This window comes from Schistocerca americana, chromosome 5 (genome assembly GCF_021461395.2).
Source record: "Schistocerca americana isolate TAMUIC-IGC-003095 chromosome 5, iqSchAmer2.1, whole genome shotgun sequence".
In the NCBI taxonomy this organism is placed as follows: Eukaryota; Metazoa; Arthropoda; class Insecta; order Orthoptera; family Acrididae; genus Schistocerca; species Schistocerca americana.
Window position 1 is genome coordinate 158,529,047 of NC_060123.1, and position 26,279 is coordinate 158,555,325.

Sequence of the window (26,279 nt, forward strand, 5' to 3'; positions counted from 1 at the left end):
TCTTCCATTTCTATATTACTGCCCTCATGTACATCGTCCTTGTATAGACCCTCTATATACACCTTCCACCTTTCTGGTTTCCGTTCTTTGCTTAGAACAGGTTTTCCGTCTGAGCTCTTGATATTCATACAAGTGTTCCTCTTTTCTGCAAAGGTATCTTAATTTTCCTTTGGGCAGTATCTATCTTACCCCTACTGATATATGCTTCTACATCCTTACATTTCTCCTCTAGCCATCCCTGCTTAGCCATTTTGCACTTCCTGTTGATCTCATTTTTGAGATGTTCGTATTCCTTTTTGCCTGCTTCATTTACTGCATTTTTATATTTTCTCCTTTCATCAATTAAATTCAATATATCTTCTGTTACTCAAGGATTTCTACTACCCCCTGTCTTTTTACTACTTGATCCTCTGCTGCCTTCACTATTTCGTCTCTCAAAGCTACCCATTCTTCTTCTACTGTATTTCTTTCCCCCGTTCTTGTCAATCATTCCCTAATGCGCTCTCTGAAACTCTCTACAACCTCTGGTTCTTTCAGTTTATCCAGGTTCCACCTCTTTAAATTCCCACCTTTATGCAGTTTCTCCTGTTTTAACCTACAGTTCATAACCCATAGATTGTGGTCAGAGTCCACATCTGCCCCTGGAAATGTCTTACAATTTAAAACCTGGTTCCTAAATCTCTGTCTCACCATTACACAATCTATCTGAAACCTTCCATTGTCTTCAGGCCTCTTCCCCATATACAACCTTCTTTCATGATTCGTAAACCAGGTGTTAGCTATGATTAAGTTATTCTCTGTGCAAAATTCTACCAGGCGGTTTCCTCTTTCATCCCTTACCCGCCTCCATATTCACCTACTACTTTTCCTTCTCTTCCTTTTCCTACTATCAACTTCCAGTCCCCCACAACTATCAAATTTTCGCCTCCCTTCACTGTCTGAATAATTTATTTTATCTCATCATACATTTCCTCAATCTCTTCATCATCTATGGAACTAGTTGTCATATAAACTTATACTACTGTGGTAGGTGTGGGAAATATAATGTAGGGAAGTATACACAGTGTTTAATTGTTCAGTTAAGGTATGGGATTATCCAATAATAATTAGAGGACACTTTAAACTACAGAGTATGGGCTGAATGTCAATGGATTCACTGCAAGTGGTATGGACAGAAGTTTTGCGATGTAGTTCTGGACACATTTTCTGAAAACTGTCTCGAGCAGCTGGTGCGACAACAAACACAAGGAAATATTTTAGACCTTGTAGCTACAAACAGACTTGATCTTATCAATAGTGTCAATATAGAGACAGCAATCAGTGAGCATGATGACACTGCACCAATGTACCGTAAAGTGGCAGATTGGGAAACAACATTTGCAATTACTGATACTGGGACTAAGGATCAACACTATCCAGTAGTAATATACTGTGGAAGTATCAAAAAATTGAAAATCCAAGATGAAATAACAGCAGTATTATGAAAGGATACATTACTACTCACCATACAGGGGAGACACTGAGCCGCAGATTGGCATGCACAGCAAGAAGACTGCTATACATTTAAAATTTTGGCCAAAAGACATTCTTCTAACGTAGAAAATGCACCCACATTCACACAAGTCCGACTCTCTCTCTCTCTCTCTCTCTCTCTCTCTCTCTCACACACACACACACACACACACACACACACACACACACGACCGCTGTCTCTGCCACTAAGGCGGGACAGCAAACAGCAATTGCACCTGATGGAAGAACAAATCGGGGGGGGTCGCATGGGTAGTGAGGAGACTGAGGCAGGGAGTGGGACCCCTGCTGGAGGGTAACGTGTAGTGCTACTTGTGTGAGCATGCAGGAACATGTTGGGAACAGGGTGGAGCTGCTATGTGCAGTCTACATCTTTCCGCACCCCAGCATCTTCCTTACCCCACCACCCACAGATTGGTTCTCCCACAAGGTTCAGTTGCTGTGTGCAGTCCAGTTTTAACAGCCAAGCCGGAGACAGTGGTCATGTGCGTGTTAGTTGTACTTTTGCGTGTGTGTGTGTGTGTGTGTGTGTGTGTGTGTGTGTGTGTGTGTGTGTGTGTGCGCGTGTGAGTGTGTGTGTGTGTGTGTGTGTGTTTTCTACTTTCGAAGAAGGTCTTTGTCGATAGTTTAAATGTATAGCAGACTCTTTGTTGCACCTGTCTGTGACTCAATGTCTCCTCAATATGATGAGTAGTGATCTATTTCTTTCATAACCTTGTTGTAGAAGTATGCTGCAAGTAACTGCTGATTTGTTCACTCCTGTTGCCACCTGGATATAAACGTTATATCTAATTTAGAGTCAAACAGGCATAACTTCAGTGTTGAATTCATTAATCCTGACACAAATTTATTTCTAAAGGACACTGTAGAATGTTAATTCATTCATTTTCACACTAAATATGCAATCTAATCAACCTTTGTTTTCTTTGTCTTGTAAAATAGTATGCTATAGCAAAATTTCCTGAGACATTAACTTCCAGTTGTAACTTCTTTTATGTAATTGAGCTAAAAATGCTTTGTAAAATTTTGATAGTTAAAACATTGTGTGGGGCTGTGTGACAGAGACCACCCAGGCAGTAGTTTGGAACTAACTTTGATAGAAAGTTTAGTGTTACTTAGTTTTGTGAAAAATGACAAAAATATAAGTAAATTACACTAAAAAATCAATTTCAATGCTATGTTACCACCCAGTGCTATTAACTCTCACAAGCAGTGTATATCAGCTTCTTCCAATCAGATTACCTGCATATAACAATTTTTATGCTACTTGCAAAATTTGATACTTCTACTTTTGATTGAATAGTACGTCAGAGATGGTGTATGGATCTGAAATATATATGTAACTATTAATATCACGACATTAAAAATCGAATTCTGACATTTTGCAGCATCTTTGCTTTAATCTAAAGAGTGGAACTGATGAGAAAGAAACAAGGGTAAAATTTGGGCATAGAAGCAAATGAAAAGGAAAGTGGACAAAGTGATTACTGGCAAATTAACCTGGGACAACAATGGCACATACTGCACAAAGGTAAGTATTGTTAAATATTATATAAACGTAGTTAGCACTGTGTGGTGAATGATTAAAGAACAACTGTTCTTTGACAGTGGAATATGAGGATACTTAGGGTTTGAACAAAACTTAAGCATCTCATCTACAGGGAGAAATTTAACATTTGAACAAATGTGGAGAGGTTTAAAAAAAAGTTGATTACAGAATCAAAAAGGGAAACAAACAACAATATCAATATTTCAAACAGTGAATTGAAATATGAACTAAACAACAAAAGTGACATAACAAAGCATGAGTTAGGTCCCCTTAAAAACTTCTGCTGTGTAGTCATTCACTATTCTACCTGATTTTTAATGGTTACATTATAGAAACTGCTGAAAGTGATATTTGCATAAAAAAGGATGCACAGCATATATATGAGACCGCTAACAACAGGGGCAGATAAAGGGTTCGATTATGAGTAGGGGAAGGGGTAGAGATGAGGGTCACTGTTTGTTACTGTCTCTCTCATGCTCCCAAATACAATGACATCACCGCCACTGTTAGCCCTCTAGGGACCCCAGAGCATGTAATACTGCTGCAACTGTAAGAATACATTTATTGTTGATTTTTATGTGCTTTGCTTCTGTTTTATTACATAATTAGATCTATGATGCATTAGTTAAAAAATATAAAAAATAAAACGATACTTGGGGTCCCGGCAAGACCCCACTTGGTATGCAATGTTACATTTTAGATGGACGTATTTTTTTTTTTTTTTTTTTTTTTGTTATTTTTCATAATGTGAAAACTGTAAGTTTTAAAAAATGGCCTGCAAGCAAATCTCAGATGACGACATTCTTCAGCTCAGTGACTTGGAAGATGTATTGAGCAAACCTGATGAGAACTTTATTCCAAAACAACATGCATCAGACTCAGAAGATAACCTTGTACAGGATTCAGAAAAAAAGTGACATTGCCAGTGAAGATTCTGATGGGGATTCCAAAGAAAGAGATGAGTTCATTGCAAAATCAGGGAAAAATTGGACAAGTTCAGTGGCCCCAGTGACTTGTCGTCCCCAGTATAACATTGTCAAAGGGTCTGCCAGACCAGCACACACAATTCCCAGACCAGCACACACAACTGATCTTGCAGCCACAATGTCCAAAGTTTTCAACATGTTCTTTGATGGCCAATGTAGTGACCCATATAGATCCACTCTCGGGATCCAGGTGCGCACTCGTAAGGTGCTCCACATGTCAGCAGATGCAACTTAAAAGTTCAACAACCGTTGGAGGCTGCCACTTGTGAATGCACAAGCAGCCTCTCGTAAACACTCTCTACTGGCTGGCCAACAGGTTTTTTAGAGATGGGCCCGGCGAGCTCTGACTCACTCACACGTTTGCCTCTGCATATGTGTTATTGCACTGTTATTGTCAAGGCTGATTTATGCATTATAATAAGTTATTTTCTAGACTAATAAAGTGTATTTGTCAGTCATTGTGTGGTGTTCTCTTATGGGATTAGAGCTCATTAATGATGAGTAGGGTCGTCTCTTCACATGGTTTTTGTTGTGCAGTTACTTTTCACATTTTGTCATGGCATGGAGTCTCTGATTCAAACATTGGTGCACTCACGTAACAGGCTTGTCTCTGGCTCCATTTCCTCAATTCCCGCCATTTGACAAGATGGTGAACGATTGGGAGACATATGATCATCACCTATGGTGGCATTTTCATGCCTTCTATGTTACAGGTAAGGAGATATGTCGTGCACTGTTTTTGACATGGATTTCCCCCACTTTATATCATATGTTGCAGCAGTTGGCCCCATTGCAGAAGCCTTCCTTGTTGTTGTTTGACACTTTATGTTCATTGTTGTCTTCCTATTACCACTGCCATATGCACGTTGTGACCACTAGGGTTGAATTTTAGCAATGCAAGAAGGAGCCCCATCAGCCTTATCATGCCTGGGCTGCGATCTCCACGGCCTTGGTCACAAATGCCATTTTGTCACATGGACAAGTCAAAAGAGTCATACGTGAATGTCATGGTTTGCAATGTTATCTCCCTCAACAATTTTACACCTCCCCCATATCACTCTCTCTCTCTCTCTCTCTCTCTCTCTCTCTCTCTCTCTCTCTCTCTCCTTCCATTACCAAATACTCAATTCACTGATACCCTAGGATTTGTCCTATCAAACAATCCCACTTTTAGTCAAGCTAAGCCACAAGTCCCTCCTCATTTATTATTCTACCTAAGCACCTAATCTTCAACATTCTTCTGTGCATCACATTTAAGGAGCTTCTATCTCTTCTTCTCTGGACTGATTATTGTCCAGGTTTTACTTCCATATAAAACTACAATCCATACAAAAAATCTTCAGAAAATACTTCCTAGCACTTAAATTTACATTAGATTTTAAAAAAGTTATCTTGTTTAGAAACACATTTCTTGCTATTGTCAGTCTGCATTTTATACCCTTTCTACATTGACCATTTTGTTATTTTGCTGCTCAAATAACAAAACTTCTTAACTGCTTTTAATGTGTCATTCACTAATCTAATTTTATCAACATCTTCTGTTTTAGTTCAACTGCATTTTATTACACCCATTTTACTTTTGTTGATATACATCTTGTAACCTCGTTTCAAGAAACAACCCATTCTGTTGAACTGCTCCTCCAAATCCTTTGGTGTCTCTGATAGAATTACAATATCATCAACAAACCTCAAAAGGTTTGATTTCTTCTCCTTGACCTTTAATTCACTTCCCAAATTTCTTCTTGATTTCCTTTACTGCTTGCTCAGTATATAGATTGAATAACATTGGCCAGAGGCCACACAGCTGTTTCTTTCCCTTCTCCACCACTGGTTCCCTTTCATGCCCTTTGACTCTTATAACTATAATCTGGTATCGATGTAAGTTGTAGATAACTTTTTGCTCCTTTTATTTTACCCCTGCTTCCTTCAGAATTTCAAAGAGTGTATTCCAATAAACACTGTCAAAAGCTTTCTTTAAAATTCACAAATACCATTAATATATGTTTGCTTTTCTTCAGTCTCCCTTCAAAAGTAAGTCATAGGGTCAGTGTGGCTTCTGTGACCTTGGGACCCAAACTCATCCTTACTGAGGCTGGCTTCTACCACTTTGTCCATTTTTCTGTAAATAATTCTCTCTGTCTTACCATTAATCATGTGAAAATTGTAAGGACAAAATTAAGAAACTGAATGAATGCATAACGAGCTTACAGTTCATAATTGGTAGTTTGAAAACGGATATTTCGAAAAGACAACAAGAAAATAGTGAGCTGAACATGCTAAAACTTGCGCAACATCGTTCGTCCATTATGGAAAAGTGGTCAAATGTGAAGTCCAATAACAGCAAGAGCAAAGTGCAAAATCGGAAAACCTGTGAAAGTTACACAAGCTTTGTGCACGAAAACACATTTCAAGTACTTTCAACCGCCAATAGTGAAAATGCAACATCAAGTTTGCATGAATGATGGGGAACACAAAAAGGCACTATGAAAAAAATTTATTCATGCGAACAAGCGTGAATGAGGTCAAAGTAAATGTGCTGACCAAAAATTGTGCTGAAGTGTTTAGTAAAACAATACAAAACGATTCCCACATTGTGAACTCCAATAACAGCAAACTGTTTGTGCTTTCAGACAGCCATGGTCATGGACTTGTGGGTAAGCTAAAAGAAACAACTAAAACATATTCGTGCACTATAGCCCCACTTGGCGAAATTAAAAAAATGACTGCATCCGTAGAGGTAAAAATCTGCACGATAAAGACTTTGTTGTACTTCTGGGAGGCGCAAATGGGTCTACAAAAATGAAACAGTGACTGCACCAGTGTCTGAGAAACCTCACTCACACAAACGTAGTAATGGTCAATATCGCTATGATCTTGTAAGATGGTCATGTGTTAATACAGAAATAAAAAGTGCCAACAATCACTTTGAAAAATTCTGCAGACATTTTAAAAATGTGAAATGTGTTGATATAAGCAATACTGGACATAGATTCCACACACACAAAACGGACTTCACCTGAATGACTTGGGGAAAGAAAATCTGGCAAAACCTGATAAACAAGGAAATAAAAAACCACCAAAATAAATTCAAGAACAAAATGATAATTGCATTGCCATCGTCAGACTCCACAACGTAAACACTTCAAAAAAGGGTAAAAGCATTAGAATCATCACCAGCACCAGCAAAGCACGTAAAAAAAGGATGAAGTGTTAACAGAAAGAATAGTGGACAGCAATTTCAATGAGAGAACTACAGTTCCTCATTACCCAAATATTATTTTAGATGAAAACAAGAAAAATGAGAAGACTCCGTATTCACAAGAAAAAACAGCAGTAGTGGCAGAATCAACATTTGAAGTGTCAGAAACAGCATCACCATCATCAACAACAACAGAAATGGCAGTATTAAGTACATTAGCAGCAGCACAAATTGCAGCAACAAGCAACTCACCACAGCCCAATGTGCAGGTACGTCACGAGAGGTGCAGGAAACCTGGCCTTCTCAAGGTTTTTTGGTATCTCACCAGGACACGGGACTGAATATGACAGCACAAAATGTAAATAAAACTGTAAACAGTTCTCACCCTAGTCGCCTGCAGATTTTAAGTAAAAATATTCAGTGCGTTAGAAATAAATCACTAGAACTTGAGGTAGCGATGAATAGTGCAATTCCAAACATTGACTGCATGTGCATCATGGAGCACTGGCGCAGGACTTTTGAACTAAGTATCATTAATATTCATTCATATAAGTTGGCAAGTCAGTATTGTAAAAAAAAAAAAAATGCCAAAAATGAAAGTGTATGTGTCTTTACTAAATCAATTATCAGGTACAAAAGAAGGTGTGAAGCTGAATTATTGAGTGTGGAAAATCATTCTGAAGCAGCAGTTATACAGTTGTATGAAATACAGGGAAAAGTGATAGTAATAGCAATATACAGACCACCTACTGGGGACACATAAATATTCATTAATAAATTAGAAACACTGCTTAACATTCTTTATACTAAAAAGCCTCTGTAGTTGTCTGTGGGGATTTCAACATAAATCTTATGAATGAAAGTAGACTAAAAAATCAATTCCTAAATGTGTTATGTAGTTTCAATCTGTTTCCACACAAACATGAACCCACAAGAATAACATATAATACAAACAGTCTTATAGATATATTTTCAAACCATAATGCTCTTGTCCTCAAAATTCCTTCAAGAGAAAAAAGTGTACTTCATATATAAAAGAAAATTTTCCACTGAAAACTGTGTAGAATTTACAAATATCCTAATTAGTGTGTCCTGGGCAGAAGTGCAGTCCCTAACAAATACAAATGATGCATATAACATTTCTTCTTCAATTATCATGGGATATTTTGAAATGTGCTTTCCAAAGAAGCTGTCAACAATCACATCACATCACAATACAATGCCAAGTTCTTGGATCACAGTTGGCATCAAAACTTCTTGTGGAACTTTAAAGAGACAAAATTCAAAATGGAAGCCATCTACAGATCCACAGTTCATAGAATATGTCAAGAATTACAAGAGGATGTATCGAAAAGTAAGTGCCAGGGCAAAATTTATGAGTAATGACTACTTAATAAGACAGTCTGATAACATATCAAAAGCCATATGAGGTAGTGTGAAGACTGAAACAGGAAAGAGATGTGTAGACCAGGATATCATTCTCAAACACACAGAAAATGTCAACATTAAAAAACAAAATTTGCCAAATTACATCAACATTTATTTCATAAATGCAACAAATTCATTAAGCTCGAATTTTATAAAAAAAAAAAAAAAAAAAAAAAAAAAAAAAAAAAAAAAAAAAAAAAAACCTGACTTTTCAAAAGCTGCTTGTAGCATGAAGCTAGATCCAACAGATGAACACGAAGTGTTCAAAGTAATAAAAAGCATGAAACCTAAAATTTCAGCAGGAGTAGATGAGATGCCTGTTTATATCATAACAATGACAGCTGCACAAATCGCAAGGCCCTTGGCATACATTGCCAACTTATAATTTAGTGAAGGAGTGTTTCCAGAAAAGATGAAAATGTCAAATGTGAAGCCATTAATCAAAAATGGTGACAAGCATAAAGTAGAAAACTATTGGCCAATATCCCTCCTTCCAGCATTTTCCAAAATAGTAGAAAAATTAATGAAGCACAGAATCAACAAATATCTAAATGACCAGAACTTACTAAATAGAAATCAGCATTGCTTCCAGGCAGGTAAAAATACAGAAAAAAATGTGCTACAATGAACAAATAATCAAAAATCTGGAAAAAGACAACAGCATAGTAGGAATAAATTTAGATCTCTCCAAAACATTTGACACTGTCAATCACGGCATTCATTTAGAAAAACGGGAAGCATTAGGTATTCATGGGATGTGGAAAAAGTGGTTGGAATCATACCTACAAAACAGAACACAGATTGTAGGACTGAAGTCAGATTACTCCAACCACAAAATAAATTTATTATCAGATGCAAAAAAAGTGGACATAGGAGTGCCACAAGGCAGTATTCTAGGTCCCTCATTGTTCCTTGTCTACATAAATGACTTTCACACCTCAGATGGAGCAGCACAGGCCATACTATTCACAGATGACACTAGTGTGATAACAGGTGCACCAAAGCAAATGCTGCAAACAATTACTGATTAAGTAATAAAGAATGTCCACACTTGATTCGATGCAAACTGGTTGACATTAAATGCTAATAAAATAAATTATATGCAATTTGGGAAAATATGTCAAAATGTAAATCTTGATCTGTTGTTGGGTGACAAGGCCATAGACAGAGAGGCATCAATAAAATTGCTGGGGATTCATGTAGATGAAAATCTTAATTTTAATGGTTATGTAATGAAACTTGTGCAGAAACTTAACTCAACTTGTTTTGCTCTTAGAATTATTGCAATGTTTGTACAGCAGAGGGTGGCAGGATGGCATATTTTGGCTATTTTCAGTCTCTTGCAACATACGGAATAATATTTTGGGGTTCCACCACCTGCTGTCTAAAACAAATCTTTCTGTTACAGAAGAGGGCTATCTGAATAATAACACAATCATCTACAGACACAATGCAAACCCTTATTCAACAAGCTTAAAGTTCTAAAAATACCTTACTTATATATATACAAATGGGTTTACATGTTAGGGCACACCTTGCAGATTTTCAGACAAATGCCAACTCGCATAACTACAATACTCGAAATAGCACAGCACTCCATACTCAATTAACAAAAAGAACACACACACAAAGGCATGTGAGCAAAGGGTACAAAACTACAACATACTGCCAGCCAACATCAGAAAGTTAGAAGATGAAAACAAATTTAAAGTAGAATTTAAAGAATTTCAACTTGAACAATGTTTCTACTCGGTAAATGACTATTTATGCCAATAAATAATTCTGATGATGTTTATATTAATGCAAAACTGAAAACACTGTCTTTCATCCCCTAAAGTTTCTGTTAATTTTTTAAATCTGATGGACAGTTGTTGAGTGTGGTAAAATCTTTACTGAATTATTGTACTGAATATAAGGGCTTCCTGATTAGGGAAGGCAAAAGAAAAGCCTTAGGGCAAACAGACTATGCAGTTACAATACTGTTCATATACATGTATAAAAAGTTGTATTACTGTGTCTTGATTGACCAAGTATCCTATCCTTTGTACATTCTTTTGTACAGTTTTGTATGTATTATTCCTTGTACTATTTAATGCAAAATTTTGTATGTTCCTTTGCGCAGACCGTTTCCCATAAATTTACATGTTATTTTGGGCAACATCCATACAATATTTATTGTCTACGGATGGATAAATAAATAAAATAAATTACATTCATTAAGTTAATCTGTTTGAAAACTTCTGGTGCATCTGGGTCTTTTCCATGTATACAACCTTTTTCATGACTTTTAAATCAAGTATCAGCAATGATTGAATTGTGCTCCGTGCAAAATTGTACTCGGTGGCTTCCCCTTTCATTCCTCTTCCCTTCTTCTACCACGATTAGACCGTCAGTGACAGAGCCGCTCGAGCTCCTACTGCCAAATAAGGTGAATACACCATTTTTTTATTACATATTTTTAAAAGCTTCAAACAGGAGCGACTTATTTTCAGTTACCTGTGTAGTTACTAGTATACTTTTGTAATTTTTTGCGTGTTTTAGTGCTTACTAGAAACAACCTCTTATTTTAAAACCAGTGTAGCGTACAGTACCACCGTTGCTACCGACGCCTGTATCGACCCTCATATCGTACAGGCTTTTGTTAGTTTTGCTTAGAACAGTTCAGTGTCGGTTAGACCGTCAGTGACAGAGCCGCTCGAGTTCCTGCTGCTAATAAGGCGAGTACACCATCTGTTTATTACATATTTTTATGAGTTTCAAACAAGAGCGACTTCAGTAATGGATGGGCACTGTGATTGCTGTGTACAGATGTAAGCCGAGTTGGTGACCCTCCGCTCACAGCTCCAGGCAGTGTTGGCTTCCATCACACAGCTTGAGGCTGCTGCCAAGGGGCATCACTATGGGGGTTCAAATGCGGGGATGCAAGGGACGTCAAGCACGACCCACATGTCCCCCACTCGGTCCACTGCTGTGACTGCCCCGGATACTGCCTGCACTGAGGCTTACCCCTCACCCACGGTCAAGTGGGAAATCATTTCAAAGTCTGGCAGGCAGCGAAAGACTTTCCAAGGGGTCGATTTTAGTGCCTCTCCGGTTCGTTTGACGAACACGTTTCGGGCGTTATCTGTAGCTGATGAAGTCTCTGAGCTGGATGCAGTTGTCCACCCTGTTCCAGAGGAAGCTTAAGGTCTGGGCATCCACAGAGGGTGGGTTTGCTGGTAGTTGGGAGCTCTAATGTTAGGTGCATAATGAGGCCCCTTATGAACATGGCTGCCAAGGAGGGGAAGGAGGCCAGTGCGCACTCCATGGGCATACCGAGGAAAGTCATTCCGGATGTGGAAAGGGGGCTTCAGGATGCCATGAAGAGAATGGGGTGCAGCCAACTGCAGATGGTGGTCCTTGTTGGTACCAATGACGCGTGTCGCTTTTGACTGTAGGAGATTCTCTCTGGTTTCAGGCGGCTAGCAGAAATGGTAAAGACTGCCAGTCTTGCTTGTGAGATTAAGGCGGAGCTCATCAATGCAGCATCGCCAACAGAACCGACTGTGGTCCTTTGGTGCAGAGCCAAGTGGAGAGTCTGAATCAGAGGCTCAGGCGGCAGTTCTGTGACCGTGGGGGCTGCAGATTCCTTTACTTGCACTATCGGGTGGTGGGTTTCCGGGTTCTGCTTAATAGGTCAGGAGTCCATTACACACAGGAAGTGGCTACATAGGTAGCGGGGGCTGAGTGGAATGGACTGGGTGGTTTTTTGGGTTAGAAGGTCTCAGGAAACCACAGAAAGGGTTTCCATCTAAAAGGGGGCAGGTAAAATACAGTAAGGTAGTAGTAGAAACGATCAGTATTGTAGTTGTAAATTGTCATAGCTGTGTTGGGAAAGAACCAGAGCTCCAAGCCCTAATAGAAAGCACTGAAGCTCAAATAGTTATAGGTACGGAAACCTGACTAAAACCAGAAATAAGTTCACCCGAAATTCTTTCAAATGACCTAACAGTGTTCAGAAAGGACAGATTAAAAACAGTATTTATTGCTGTCAGAAGTAGTTTACCTTGTAGTGAAATTGAATTAGATAGTTCCTGCGAAATAGTATGGGTAGAGGTTATACTTGACAATCAGACTAAAATATTAATTGGATCGTTTTACTGACCCCTCGACTCAGAAGATACTGTTGCTGAACGGTTCAAAGAAAACTTGAGTCTCATTTCAAATAGGTACTCCACTCATACAATTATAGTCGGTGGTGACTTCAATCTACACTCAATATGCTGGAAAAATTATACTTTTAAAGCTGGCGGCAGACATAAAACGTCATCCAAAATAGTACTGAATGTTTTTTCAGAAAATTATTTTTAACAATCAGTTCATGAGCCCACTCGAAGCATAAATGGTTGCAAAAGCATACCTGAACACTTAGCAATAGATAATCCTGGACAAATTGGGAATACCATGACAAATACAGGGATTAGCGACCACAAGACAGTTGCTACTAGGCTGAATACCGTAACACCCAATACCATAAAAAAGAAACGCAAAGTACATCTATTTAAAAAAGCTGATAAAAATGCTCTTAATGCCTTCCGATCTGATCATGTAAGCGCAGAAAAGATGTGGAATGATTTCAAAGAGATAGTATTGACGACAGTTAGGAGATATATACCGTATAAACTAGTAAGTGATTGTACTGATCCCCCATGGTACACAAAACGGGTCAGATCGCTATTGCAGAAGCAACGTAAAAAGCATGCCAAATTTAAAAGAATGCAAAATCCCCAAGACTGACGAAGTTTTGCAGAAGTTCGAAATATAGCACGCACTTCAATGCGAGATGCTTTTAATAATTTCCACAACAAAACTGTCTCAGAATCTGGCAGAAAACCTAAAGAGATTCTGGTCATACATAAAGCACACCAGTGGCAAGACGCAATCAATACCTTCACTGCGTGATAACAATGGTGAAGTCACTGATGACAGTGCCACTACAGCAGAGTTATTGAACATGGTTTTCCAAAACTCCTTCACCAAAGAAGACGAAGTAAATATTCCTGAATTCCAATCAAGAACAACTGTGAAGATGAAAAATATAGAAGTAGATGTCATCGGTGTAGCAATGCAGTTTAAATCTCTTAATTAAGGCAACGCCTCTGGTCCAGATTGTATACCAGTCAGGTTCTTTTGACAGTATGTTGAGACGATAGCTCCATATTTAGCAATTATGTACAACCGCTTGCTCACAGAAAGTTCCTACCTAAAGACTGGAAAATTGCTCAAGTCATACCAATACCCAAAAAGGGAAATATGAGTAATTCAATGAATTACAGGCCCATATCACTAATGTCAATTTGCAGTAGGGTTTTGGCACATATACTGTATTCGAGTCGAGGGACATGAAAGGGAAGCAGTGGTTGGGAAGGGAGTAAGACAGGGTTGTAGCCTCTCCCCGATGTTGTTCAATCTGTATATTGAGCAAGCAGTAAAGGAAACAAAAGAAAAATTCAGAGTAGGTATTAAAATCCATGGAGAAGAAATAAAAACTTTGGGGTTCGCCGATGACATTGTAATTCTGTCAGAGACAGCAAAGGACTTGGAAGAACAGTTGAATGGAATGGACAGTGTCTTGAAAGGAGGATATAAGATGAACATCAACAAAAGCAAAATGAGGATAATGGAATGTAGTCGAATTAAGTCGGGTGATGCTGAGGCAATTAGATTAGGAAATGAGACACTTAAAGTAGTAAAGGAGTTTTGCTATTTGGGGAGCAAAATAACTGATGATGGTCGAAGTAGAGAGGATATAAAATGTAGACTGGCAATGGCAAGGAAAGCTTTTCTGAAGAAGAGAAATTTGTTAACATCGAGTATAGATTTAAGTGTCAGGAAGTCATTTCTGAAAGTATTTGTATGGAGTGTAGCCATGTATGGAAGTGAAACATGGACGATAAATAGTTTGGACAAGAAGAGAATAGAAGCTTTCGAAATGTGGTGCTAGAGAAGAATGCTGAAGATTAGATGGGTAGATCACATAACTAATGAGTAACTATTGAATAGGATTGTGGAGAAGAGAAGTTTGTGGCACAACTTGACCAGAAGAAGGGATCGGTTGGTAGGACATGTTCTGAGGCATCAAGGGATCACCAATTTAGTATTGGAGGGCAGCGTGGAGGGTAAAAATCGTAGAGGGAGACCAAGAGATGAATACACTAAGCAGATTCAGAAGGATGTAGGTTGCAGTAGGTACTGGGAGATGAAGAAGCTTGCTCAGGATAGAGTAGCATGGAGAGCTGCATCAAACCAGTCTCACGACTGAAGACCATAACAACAACAACTGTATCCGAACATTATGAATTACCTCAAAAAAAGCAATTTATTGACACATAGCACGGATTCAGGAAACGTTGTTCTTGTGAAACACATCTAGCTCTTTACACTCATGAAGTAATGCGTGCTATCGACAGGGGATGTCAAACTGACTCCACATTTTTAGATTTCCAGAAGACTTTCGACACCATTCCTCACAAGCATCTTCTAACCAAAATGTGTGTCTATGGAATATCACCTAAGTTGTGCAACTGGATTCATGATTTCCTGTGAGAAAGGTCACAGTTCGTAGTAATAGACAGAAAGTCATCGAGTAAAACAGAAGAAATATCCGGCATTCCCCGAGGAAGAGTTGTAGGTCCTCTATTGTTCCTGATGTATATTAATGGCATAGAAGACAATCTGAGTAGCCCTCTTAGATTATATGCAGATGATGCGGTCATTTACCATCTTGTAAAGTCATCAGATGACCAAAACGAACTGCAAAATGATTTAGATAAGATATCCGTGTGGTGCTAAAGCAGCAATTGACCCTGAATAAAGAAAAGTGTGAAGTTATTCACGTAAGTACTAAAAGAAATCTGCTAAATTTTGATTATGTGGTGTGTCACTCAAATCTGAAGGCTGGAAATTCAACTAAATACTTTGCGTTTAGAATTACAAATAACCTAAATTGGAACGATCACATAGATAATGTTGTGGGTACAGCAAATCAAAGACTGTGATTCACTGGCAGAACACTTAGAAGGTGCAACAGATCTACTAAAGAGACTGCTTACACCACACTTGTCTGCCCTATTCTGGATTACTGCTGTACAGCGTGGGATCCGCAACAGGTGGGACTGATGGATGACATCGAAAACATTGAAAGAAGGGTGGCTTGTTTTGTATTATTGCGAAATAGGGGAGATAGTGCCACAGACATAATACATGAATTGGAGTGGCAATCATTAAAACAAAGGCGTTTTTCGTTGTGATGGGATCTTCTCATGAAATTTCATTAACTAGTTTTCTCCTCCAATTGCAAAAACATTCTGTTGGCACCTACCTACATAGGGAGAAATGATCATCACGATAAAATAAGAGAAATCAGGGCTTGCATAGAAAAATTCAAGAGCTCGTTTTTTCTGCACGCCATTCTAGAGTGGAACGGTAGAGACAGCTTGAAGGTAGTTCATTGAACCATCTGCCAATTAGTTAACTGTGAATAGCAGAATAATCACATAGATGTAGATGTACCTTCCAATTCCCTCTGACAGTTAAATTTTTGTCTCCCTTAACTATTCAAGTAATTTCTTTTATCTCATCATACATTCTTTGTATTTCTTTATCATCTGTGGTGCTAATAGGCATGTAAACTTCTATCAGGACGGTGGGTGTAGGCTTAATGTCTATCTTGGCTATTATGGCATTCATAGCGGCTCACCAGCCTTCTTCTTTTCTTATTCATTATTAGGTCTACTCCTGCATTGCCATTACTTTATTTTGTGTTAATAACCATTTACTGCCACCACACTTCACCCATTCCCACTACATATAACTTAAATCTATACATTTGCCTTTTTCTTTTCTTTAACCTGTCTATCCGATGAAGGGATCTAAAGGTCCTCGCCCTGATGCATAGAATGCCAGTATTGTTTGGTAATGGGAACATCTTCCTGAGTAGTCCCCACCTAAAGAAATGAATGGGGACTATTTTACCTGGGGAATATTTAACCTGTGAGGCTGTCATCATTAAACCACACAGTAATGATGCATGTTCTCAGGAAATATAATGGCTTTAGTTTCTCCTTGCCTTAGGCCACTCACAGTACCAATACCAAGGCCATGTGGTTAATGTTACAAGACCAGAGCAGTCAATGACCCAGACTTTTGTAGAGCAGTCAATGACCCAGACTTTTGTCCCTGTAACTACTGAAAAGACTGCTACCCTTCTTCAAAAACCACATGTTTGACTGGCCTTTCCACCTGTCGTGCAGTCAGTCAGCCTAGCCTTTTAGAAGTGGTACAGAACTTTACTGGAAAGGCAAATGATCACTTTGAAATAGACAACTCAACAATTAACATAGAATATACAAAGATTATTCAATTTAAACTCTGAGAGACAGACAAAATATTGTGAATAATGAGTTTATGTCAAAGAAGTCTTCGAGCCACTCACATACTTGGGAACCAATCCCATATGCTTGTACCTTAGTTAGGAGTCTGCAGTGGGGCACCGAGTCAAATGCTTTCTGGAAGTCAAGGAATATGCCATCCATCTGATACCCTTCATCTGTGGTTTGCAAGATATCATGTGAAAATAGGGCGAGTTGTGTTTCACAGGAGTGATGCTTTCTAAAGCCGTGCTGATGCATGGACAGCAATTTCTCTGTCTCAAGAAGATTCATTATATTCAAACTGAGAATATATTCGAGAATCCTGCAACAAGCCGATGTTAAGGATATTGGTCTATAATTTTGAGGATCCGTCCTTCTACCCTTCTTATATACAGGCGGGATGCACAAAAAGGATTTTTTAGATTACATGACTTTTAATCCAGTCCAGATAATGATAGCTGTATGAGACCCACATGTATCAGAAGAAGGGTCAAAGAAATGCCCTCCCTCCCTCCCTAAAGTTAGAATATTAAAATGTTAGCAGTTAACCATCAAAGCATTCACAATCAAGCACCAGTGTTTGAAGCGCTCCAAAAAACAGTGGAGCTAATGTAGCACTAGGTACAAAATTGATAACTGAAGAGAACTTCATGAGCCAAGATCAATAAAAAGGCATTTTATTGGATGACTAGTTTCGACAGAACTCTGCTGTCATCATCAGAACTTATGCATTAAAATTTTGACACCACACTGTCTATTACTGTAGCAAGTTGCTTCACACTGCATATGCATTTCCCACCACCACGAAGATCACTACACATCAGCATGTCAAGTATAAAAGCATTATGTAAAAACACAAGCATAACTGTATTCATCAATTAAAAGTGTTCATGTTCACAACCAGGTGGCAGCTGAGTTGAGTTGAGTTGCCAGCTCGTGGTGAACATGACACTTGTACTCGGTGCAATACGGTTATGTTTACATATGTGCACAACACTTTTATACAAATACTTGACATGCCTATGTGCAGTGATCATCATAGTAGTGGGAAGTGTATGTGCCGTGTGAGGCAACTTGCTGCACTAACGGACAATATGTTGTCAAAATTTTAGAGCATAAGTTCTGATGATAACAGCATAGCTCTGTAAAAACTGGTCATCCAATAAAACGCTTTCTTCGTGATCCTGGATTGTGAAGTTTTCTTCTGTTATCATAGATTGCAGATCGTCCCCCAGGCTGACAATGTTTGGAATGTATAAGGTACAGAAATCTGATTATAACCCAAAACTGAAAGCAATCAGATTTAGGAAAAATTTAGGTGTATGTCAACAGGATAGGCTAATGGGAAATGGAGATGTTGCATTTGTCACAGTAGACAGAAAACTCAAATCAATCAAGACAGAAATCAAAGCCAAATGCAAGATTGTGCAGGCAAGACTCACTATCAAGGGTGGGCATAGAATCATAAATCTATCCTTCTATCAACCACCAGACTCACTCTCTGATGTAACCAAAAACTTTAAAAAACCTCATTTCATTTGTACGTAAGTATCCCAGTCATACTGTCATCACTGGAGGAGACTCGAATCATCCCATAATAGAGTGGGATGATTACAGTGTTGTTGGCGGTGGGTTGTGACAAGTCATCCTGTGAAACATTACTACTTGTCTTCTCCAAAAACTACCTAGAACAGATAATTTAGAATCATATGCTAGACAGAAATATATTGAATCTAATAGCAACAAATTAGCAGTGGGCATGAGGAGCCATTCTCCAGAACATTACTACACATCTTCTCGAAAAACTACCTAGAACAGATAGTTTAAAATCACACTCATGATGGAAATGTATTGGATATAATAGCAACAAATACATCTCATATCTTTGAGGATGTCCACAAAGAAACTGGTATCAGTGACGATGAGCCAGTTGTAGAAACAATGGTTATTACAGTACAAAGGGCAACTAAAACAAGTAGCAAGATTTGTACATTCGGTAAACTAGGTAAAGAGACACTAATGTCAATCAAAATGAGGAATTTCAAAAATTTAGCTGTGGACAGAAGCACGTAGGCGAACTAAGGCTCATGTTTAAAAGAATAGCTGATCATGCGCTGGATTGTACCTAGGACAACAGATTATGACTGGAGTGACCTTCCAAGGTATACACTCATTGTGAAGAAATGACTAAGGAAACAATGACTTCTGTATAATAGGTGTAACACGAAGCCTAGGGCTGTTGATAGAGAGATGCTGATTCAAATATGAATGGCTGTCAGGTGGGCAGTGCACAAAGCCTTCATTAACTATTATAACAGAATATTACCAAAAGATCTCTACAAAGCCAAAGTAATTTTGAACATATGTAAAGGCTGATAGAGGTACTAGAGTCAGTGTCCAGACACTCAAGGACAAGACAGGGACTGACATTGAGTATGCGAAAGCGAAGGCAAAAATTCTGAACTCCATTTTCAAATGCTCATTTACAAATGAAAATCAAGGATTACTGTCACAATTTACTTCTGGTACCACTTCACAGATGAGTGAAGTAAATATAATTGTCAGTGGTGTCAAGACACAGCTGACGTCATTAAAACTGAACAAAGCTCCAGGGCCTAATGGAATTCCTATCAGATCCTATGTAAAATTTGAGGCTGAGTTAGTACCTTTTTTAATCATAATATACCATACACATATTGTACAAAAAACTGTGCCCAAAGGCTGGAAGAGAGCATGGCTCACACCTGTTTACAAGAAGGGTAGAAGAAATGACCCACAAAACTACTGCCCATTATCATTGATATCCATTTCTTAAAGAGTCTTAGAACATATTCTGAGCTCAAACAAAATGAGGCGTCATGAGCAAAATGTCCTCCTCAATGCCAACCAGCCCGGATTTAGAAAATATCGATCACGTGAAACCCAACTCACACTTTTCTCACATGACATAAAGAACACCATGGAACAAAGCAGCCAGGTAGATACAGTATTTCTTGACTTCCAAAAAACATTTGACTCAGTACCACAGTTATATGTATTATCAAAAGCACAATCATGTGAACTATCGAGCAAAATTTATAACTGGATTGAGGATTTCTTTGTAGGGAGGGCACAGCACATTACCTTGGATGGAAAGTCATCAATACATGTAGAAGTAACTTTAGGTGTGTCCCAGGAAAGTGTGTTGTACAAACTGTACATTAATGATCTTGCAGACATCATCAATAATGACGACAGACTTTTCACAGATGATGTTGTTATCTATACTGATGTACAGGGTGAAAGAAAATACACAAATATTCAGAACTCGATAAGATTTCAAAGTAGCACAAAGACTGGCAACTTGCTTTAAATGTTCAGAAATGTAAAATCACGCACTTCATATAATAAACAAACATATTCTATAACTACAATATCAATAAGCCACAACTGGAATCAGTCAACTGAAATAATTATGGGTAACAATTTGTAGGGATATGAAATGGAATGATCACACAGGCTCAGCTGTTGATAAAGCAAGTGGTAGACTTTTGTTCATTGGTAGATTATTAGTGAAATGCAATCGGTCTACAGTGGAGACTACAAAAAACTCATGCAAGGCATTATAGAATATTGCTGAAATGTGTGAGGGACAAAATAAATAGGACTAACAAGGGATAGTGAATGTAAATAAAGAAGGGCAGCATGCTTATGTCACCCTACACATCAATTTCACAATTTACTCTCTCCAGCTGTTCTGCTTCAATCCACACTTAAACCATTCAAAGCTGTCTTGCAGTTACTTCATTGCATGTCTTCCTTCACTTTCAGTTTACTACTGCAACATTACTCTTCACATTTTTCTATGCAAGCCCTAAGTATTACTGCATTTTTGATAAAATTCCTGGCTACATTCACATTACCTCATGCTACATATATTCCCCTCCGTTCATTTGAGAAAAAATTTAATCCATAATGAGTTAGTGTTTTATTTCAGTATTAATGTTTACCTTTGGATGATGTTCAATACATCCTAAAACTGAAAAATTAATCCTTTTTATTTATTTTCAATCACTAGACCTTTAACACTCACACTAACAGATAATTACTGATGTGATTAAGTCAATGTAATTAGCTCTCCTTGGTGCAATAGATATGGGAGAGTGATTCCACTATTCAACTACATAATCATAAAAACAAAGACTTACTTTACATAGGAGTATATAATCATCTTGTCTATGTCTCAGTCTGAACTTGTTGCATACTCTCTACAAAAGGTTTCTTGGGGGTGTGGGAAGTGAAGGAAGCAAATTCCATCCATGACAAAGAATTCAGTGTATAACGAAACTTAGTGGAAGAAAGTGAGCTGCAACTTCCCCAAAAGACCAGCCACTACATCCGTGTTTCATGCTATGTATTAAGCACTCAACAAAAGAAACAATGGTAACCCACCGTTCTCATAGAGTTTCCATCCATGACTGACTAGGGAGGGGCTGGGAATCAGAGAAAAGGTGTGAGGTAATAGGAAAGGAGAAGATATGTGGGGTACACAGGAGATACGGAAGTATTTGTATTGGAAGGTCAGAGAGAAAGATACAAGACAATACTCAGTAGCAGTGGTGCAATAAGGATTAAAGTTAGTCCCAATCACAAAACAAATGGAATACAAGTAGAAGAAATTAAGACAGGGAAAGTAGATTATGATGCTGGTATCGGGGAGAATCGAGTGAAAAGGTGTCAGGTAGTGGTAATCTGGTGTCTTCAGATGAGGGTTAGCATAACTTCAGATGTGTGGGATTACAGTTGATGCAACAGGAGGAGGTGACTCACAAGCTGTGGCATTATGAGTTAGAGAGGCCTACGGATAGACTAAGATATAAGTTCAGCAACTCAAAGTGACTTTGGAAGAGATGGATGGAGTGTTAAAGGCAATATTTTTGGTAATTATGGCTCTAGTGAGCAACATGACTGAGTTCATCAGGGTCTGGTTATGATGGCTGAAAAAGATTTACTGGTTGTTTTTCTTAATAGGCTTACTGGAAAAAATAGTGCAAGTCTGTTTATGGGTTAGCTGCACAGGATATTGTCTGTAAACAACCTAGCAATGTTATCAGCCTATTTGGATAATTCTTATCATCCACAACAGGTGTACCCACAAGTGCTAAAGCTATAGAGGGGAACACTAATGATGTGGAATGGGTGGCAGCTCTCAAAATGAGGATAACATTCATGGCTTTGATATACACAGATTTTTGTAGAGTCAAAAAGGAACAGCTCACTGTCCATGGACTACTGAGTTACGAAGGACCAAAGTGATATGTAGCTGGGAGTTTGTGTTGAGATTCTAGAAGGAAGACAACAGACTATGGCATAACAATGCTTTTAAATAAACTTCATGAGAAAAAAAGCTGTTTTATGCAATTATTGTAGACACTTCTTAACAGAGTATGACAGAGTCACCACTTATACTTACTACAGGAACACAAAAAAATATGTCAACTTTTCTGTAGTGAACTTGAACTGAGTTTGATGTTGAGAACGTCTTCATACAAATGTGAGCGTGAGTCATTCAGCAGGATGCCAAATATGCAGAATATAATACTTCTGATAGTATCGATTTGCACACAACACGAAAATTACCCAGAAAATGAACACTGTGTATGCTCAAAATTCAAATATTATGTGGGAATAAGAGACTAACTAGTGAAGTGCATTGTTTATTCCTTCGAAGAGAACTGATTTTGAGAGTTTCGTTTTTCTTTAGAGCTGTTACTTCCAACTGTAGGCCTGCTAAATACATGTCCTGAGGTGTATGTAGGTTTGATTTCTGACCTACAAATACTATTCCATTCTATGCCTCCTTTCAAAGAAATCAGCACTCAGCACTATACTAAGCACTTTACAAATTGAATCTGCATTGTCATCATTATCCTATATATGATTTTTTCTGTATATAACAGACCCAAGTAGTTTTACATAAATTTAACATCGCAAAAATGACAAACAGCATAAAAATGTACACTTTTCTATTAAATAATTTCAAATCCAAAAAACTTACGTAAATTAATTTTGTGAAATGTAATTATTATTTCATAAATAATATTTCAGAGATAAAGCAGCAGTCAGCCTGTGGCTGGTTGTGATTGATTGTAATATATTTTTTGTTTTAGAAAGTAAATGAAGAGCATTCCTGCTCATATCTCTCTCTCGTCTGTTAGCCTTTGTACTGATAGGACATACTATACCTGTGTTCCTTGGATATCAGTAACTAATCTTTCTTTTCTGTAGACACATCTGATGTAAGTGTGCCTTTAGAACCATTTGAAATTAAATTAGTGTAAATTAGTTAAGTCTCATGAGTTCTCATTTTAACAGTTCTCCTAATAGATATAAGATACATGAAATGCTTTATTGTTACAGCCAATGACCAATAAGAGCTTAATGGATCATGGCATGGAAACATAAAGGCTGAATACAATTAGTATTCTACCATTTATTCATTTACAACTTGCTACAGCATCACTGGGGCTGCTGATCATCACAAAGTGTTTTGCAAACTTGAATGCAAGCATGGAACCTTAAATGGTCTGGCCACAGTCTCCAAGCTACCATTCCATTTTGCCCGTAAATAACAGATAAAGGCCCTGCAAAATTGATGGTGGTAATCACTAAATTTTCAGAATTTTTCTAGAAATCAGATTGGTCACTAACAAAAATGCATCCAACACCAACAATTTTAACATTTTTCTTTCCAGTGATTAATTTCAATTTCTACTCAAAACCAAATTTTAGTAATCTTGCTTGAGCAGATGTGTCAATATTACTCATAGCTGATAGCTCCCCTGATAACCTTTTAGTGGTCATCACTCATAGAAACAACTGTGTAGAGTGTCGCCTATAACTCACCCTCGTATTTTTGTGGGAAATTCCATCTTCAACACAGGATACTGATGACTTTTGGTCACCAACATCCACAACACAGGCATAACCAAGGCCAGCACCAAATGTAGCTGCTACATGATCCTATATTTAAAAAAGTATGTGATACATATAAAGACTTCACTATAATAAGATATGAATGAATATGGTACGGAAAGTTCTGGTAGAATGTAAATAATTTAAGAGTAAAGGAGTCCACTAACCAATTCCCTAACAATCCACACCATCATGTCATAGTCATTGTATGCCACACAACTCACCAGTTCCAGCATTCACATGTTGCATTCCTATATCATACACCTGCTGCCTCTCCCCCTCCCGCATCTTATCCCACCCACCAGCTGCCTTCCTCCAAGCCACTAGCTGCCCCTCCCCAACCTTCCTCGCAGCTTCTTACTCCCTTTACCCATCCCACTCGACACAACCCCTCACCCCAGTCCACCACTGAACTGCAATCCCAGTACTGTGAGTTCAGGCAGCACATTTTAGCTACAGAGATTCCTGTGCATGTTCTCTAGACTTTTACAGAATTTGTCCAAAATCTAGTATGTTTTCAATCTTTCTGTGTGCTTGCCAGTGACTCAACACTGTTTAGTGAGTGGTCTCCTATACTCCTAAATTATTAAGATATATAAATAATAAAAAGTATGATATTACAATATAAACTATAGAAACTATCTAAAAAATTAAACCTGTAAAACTGCAAAGAGGATTAAATGTTGTCCTACATACACATATTTTATTTTTTTAGGCACATGGAGGAGAACATTCATGGATTTGGATTAGGCCTATTGTTCACTAAGAGTCTAATTTCACATTATTATACATTGCTGTTGCAACACCTTTACAGTTATATGTGACACCAGGCTGCAAAATGTGACTTCACTAAGAGTTGGAACAAGAGCCCTCAATTACATCAGAGGACTGATCCCAACATCCAGTCCACGCGTTTAGATTAGATTAGATTAGATTTACTTTCATTCCAATTGATCCGTAGTGAGGAGGTCCTCCTGGATGTGGAACATGTCAGAAAAACAACAATACATGACAAATATTTACAACTAAAACAAATAAAGTAATGTACCATTCCACAGGTCCCAAGTGGAATGATCGTCATTTTTAATGAACACTAAGAGTCATTTTACAAATACTAATGCACTGAATTTAAAATAAAAAACGTTTTTTTATTTATTTATAAGGTAATAAACATGTAATACAACTACTGTAATACTTATTTACAATGAACACATTACTGCACTGAAATGGTGCAGAAGTTAGATTATACTTACACACACACACACACACACACACACACACACAAATTTTCAGTGAACACATTACTGCACTGAAATTGTGCAGAAGTTATGTTGTACTTATATACAAATCAGTTGGTTTTACTAAGAAATTCATCAATGGAGTAGAAGGAGTTGGCCACCAATAAATCCTTTAGGCTTCTCTTAAACTGAATTTCATTGGTTGTTAAGCTTTTTATGGCTGCTGGCAAGTTATTGAAAATGTGTGTTCCTGAATAATGCACACCTTTTTGTACAAGACTAAGTGACTTTAAATTCTTGTGAAGATTATTCTTATTTCTAGTATTGATTCCATGAATTGAGCTGTTGGTTTGAAAAAGTGATATATTTTTAATGACAAATTTCATTAAGGAATAAATATACTGGGAAGCTGTAGTTAGTATCCCTAGTTCCCTAAACAGGCTTCTGCAGGATGTTCTTGAGTTCACACCACATATAATTCTTACTGCACGTTTTTGTGCCCGGAAAACTTTAGCTTGGCTTGATGAATTACCTCAAAAAATAATCCCATATGACATTATGGAATGAAAGTAAGCATAGTATGCCAGCTTTTTCATTTTTATATCCCCTACGTCTGACAAAATTCGCATTGCAAACAGAGATTTGTTAAGACGCTTCAGCAGTTCTGTGGTGTGCTCCTCCCAATTGAATTTATTATCAAGCTGTAATCCCAAGAATTTAACACTGTCCACTTCTTCTATCTTCTTGTCATCATATGTTAGACATATACTCTTGGGACACCCCTTACAAGTTCTGAACTGCATGTAGTGTGTTTTTTCAAAGTTTAGTGACAAAGAATTGGCTAGGAACCAGTGATTAATGTCCACAAATATTTTATTGGCTGATCTTTCTAAGACTACACTTGATTTGCTATTTATTGCAATGTTTGTATCATCGGCAAACAAAACAAACTTGGCATCTGGTAATGTTACTGATGAAAGGTCA

At 37.9% G+C, this 26,279-nt stretch overlaps 1 protein-coding gene across 3 annotated transcripts in view; it reads right to left on the reverse strand.

Annotated features, from left to right (window-relative positions):
- The window catches only part of LOC124616084 (actin-related protein 8), a 171,531-nt gene that overhangs the window by 64,986 nt on the left and 80,266 nt on the right, over positions 1 to 26,279 (reverse strand). For 2 of the 3 annotated variants that reach the window (XM_047144335.1, XM_047144334.1), the window contains exon 6: positions 23,989 to 24,105. The exons of the other annotated variant lie outside the window; for it this stretch is intronic. In XM_047144335.1, the coding sequence (XP_047000291.1) occupies positions 23,989 to 24,105 (117 nt within the window). The remainder of the gene's footprint in view (positions 1 to 23,988; positions 24,106 to 26,279) is intronic. 3 annotated transcript variants of the gene reach the window in all.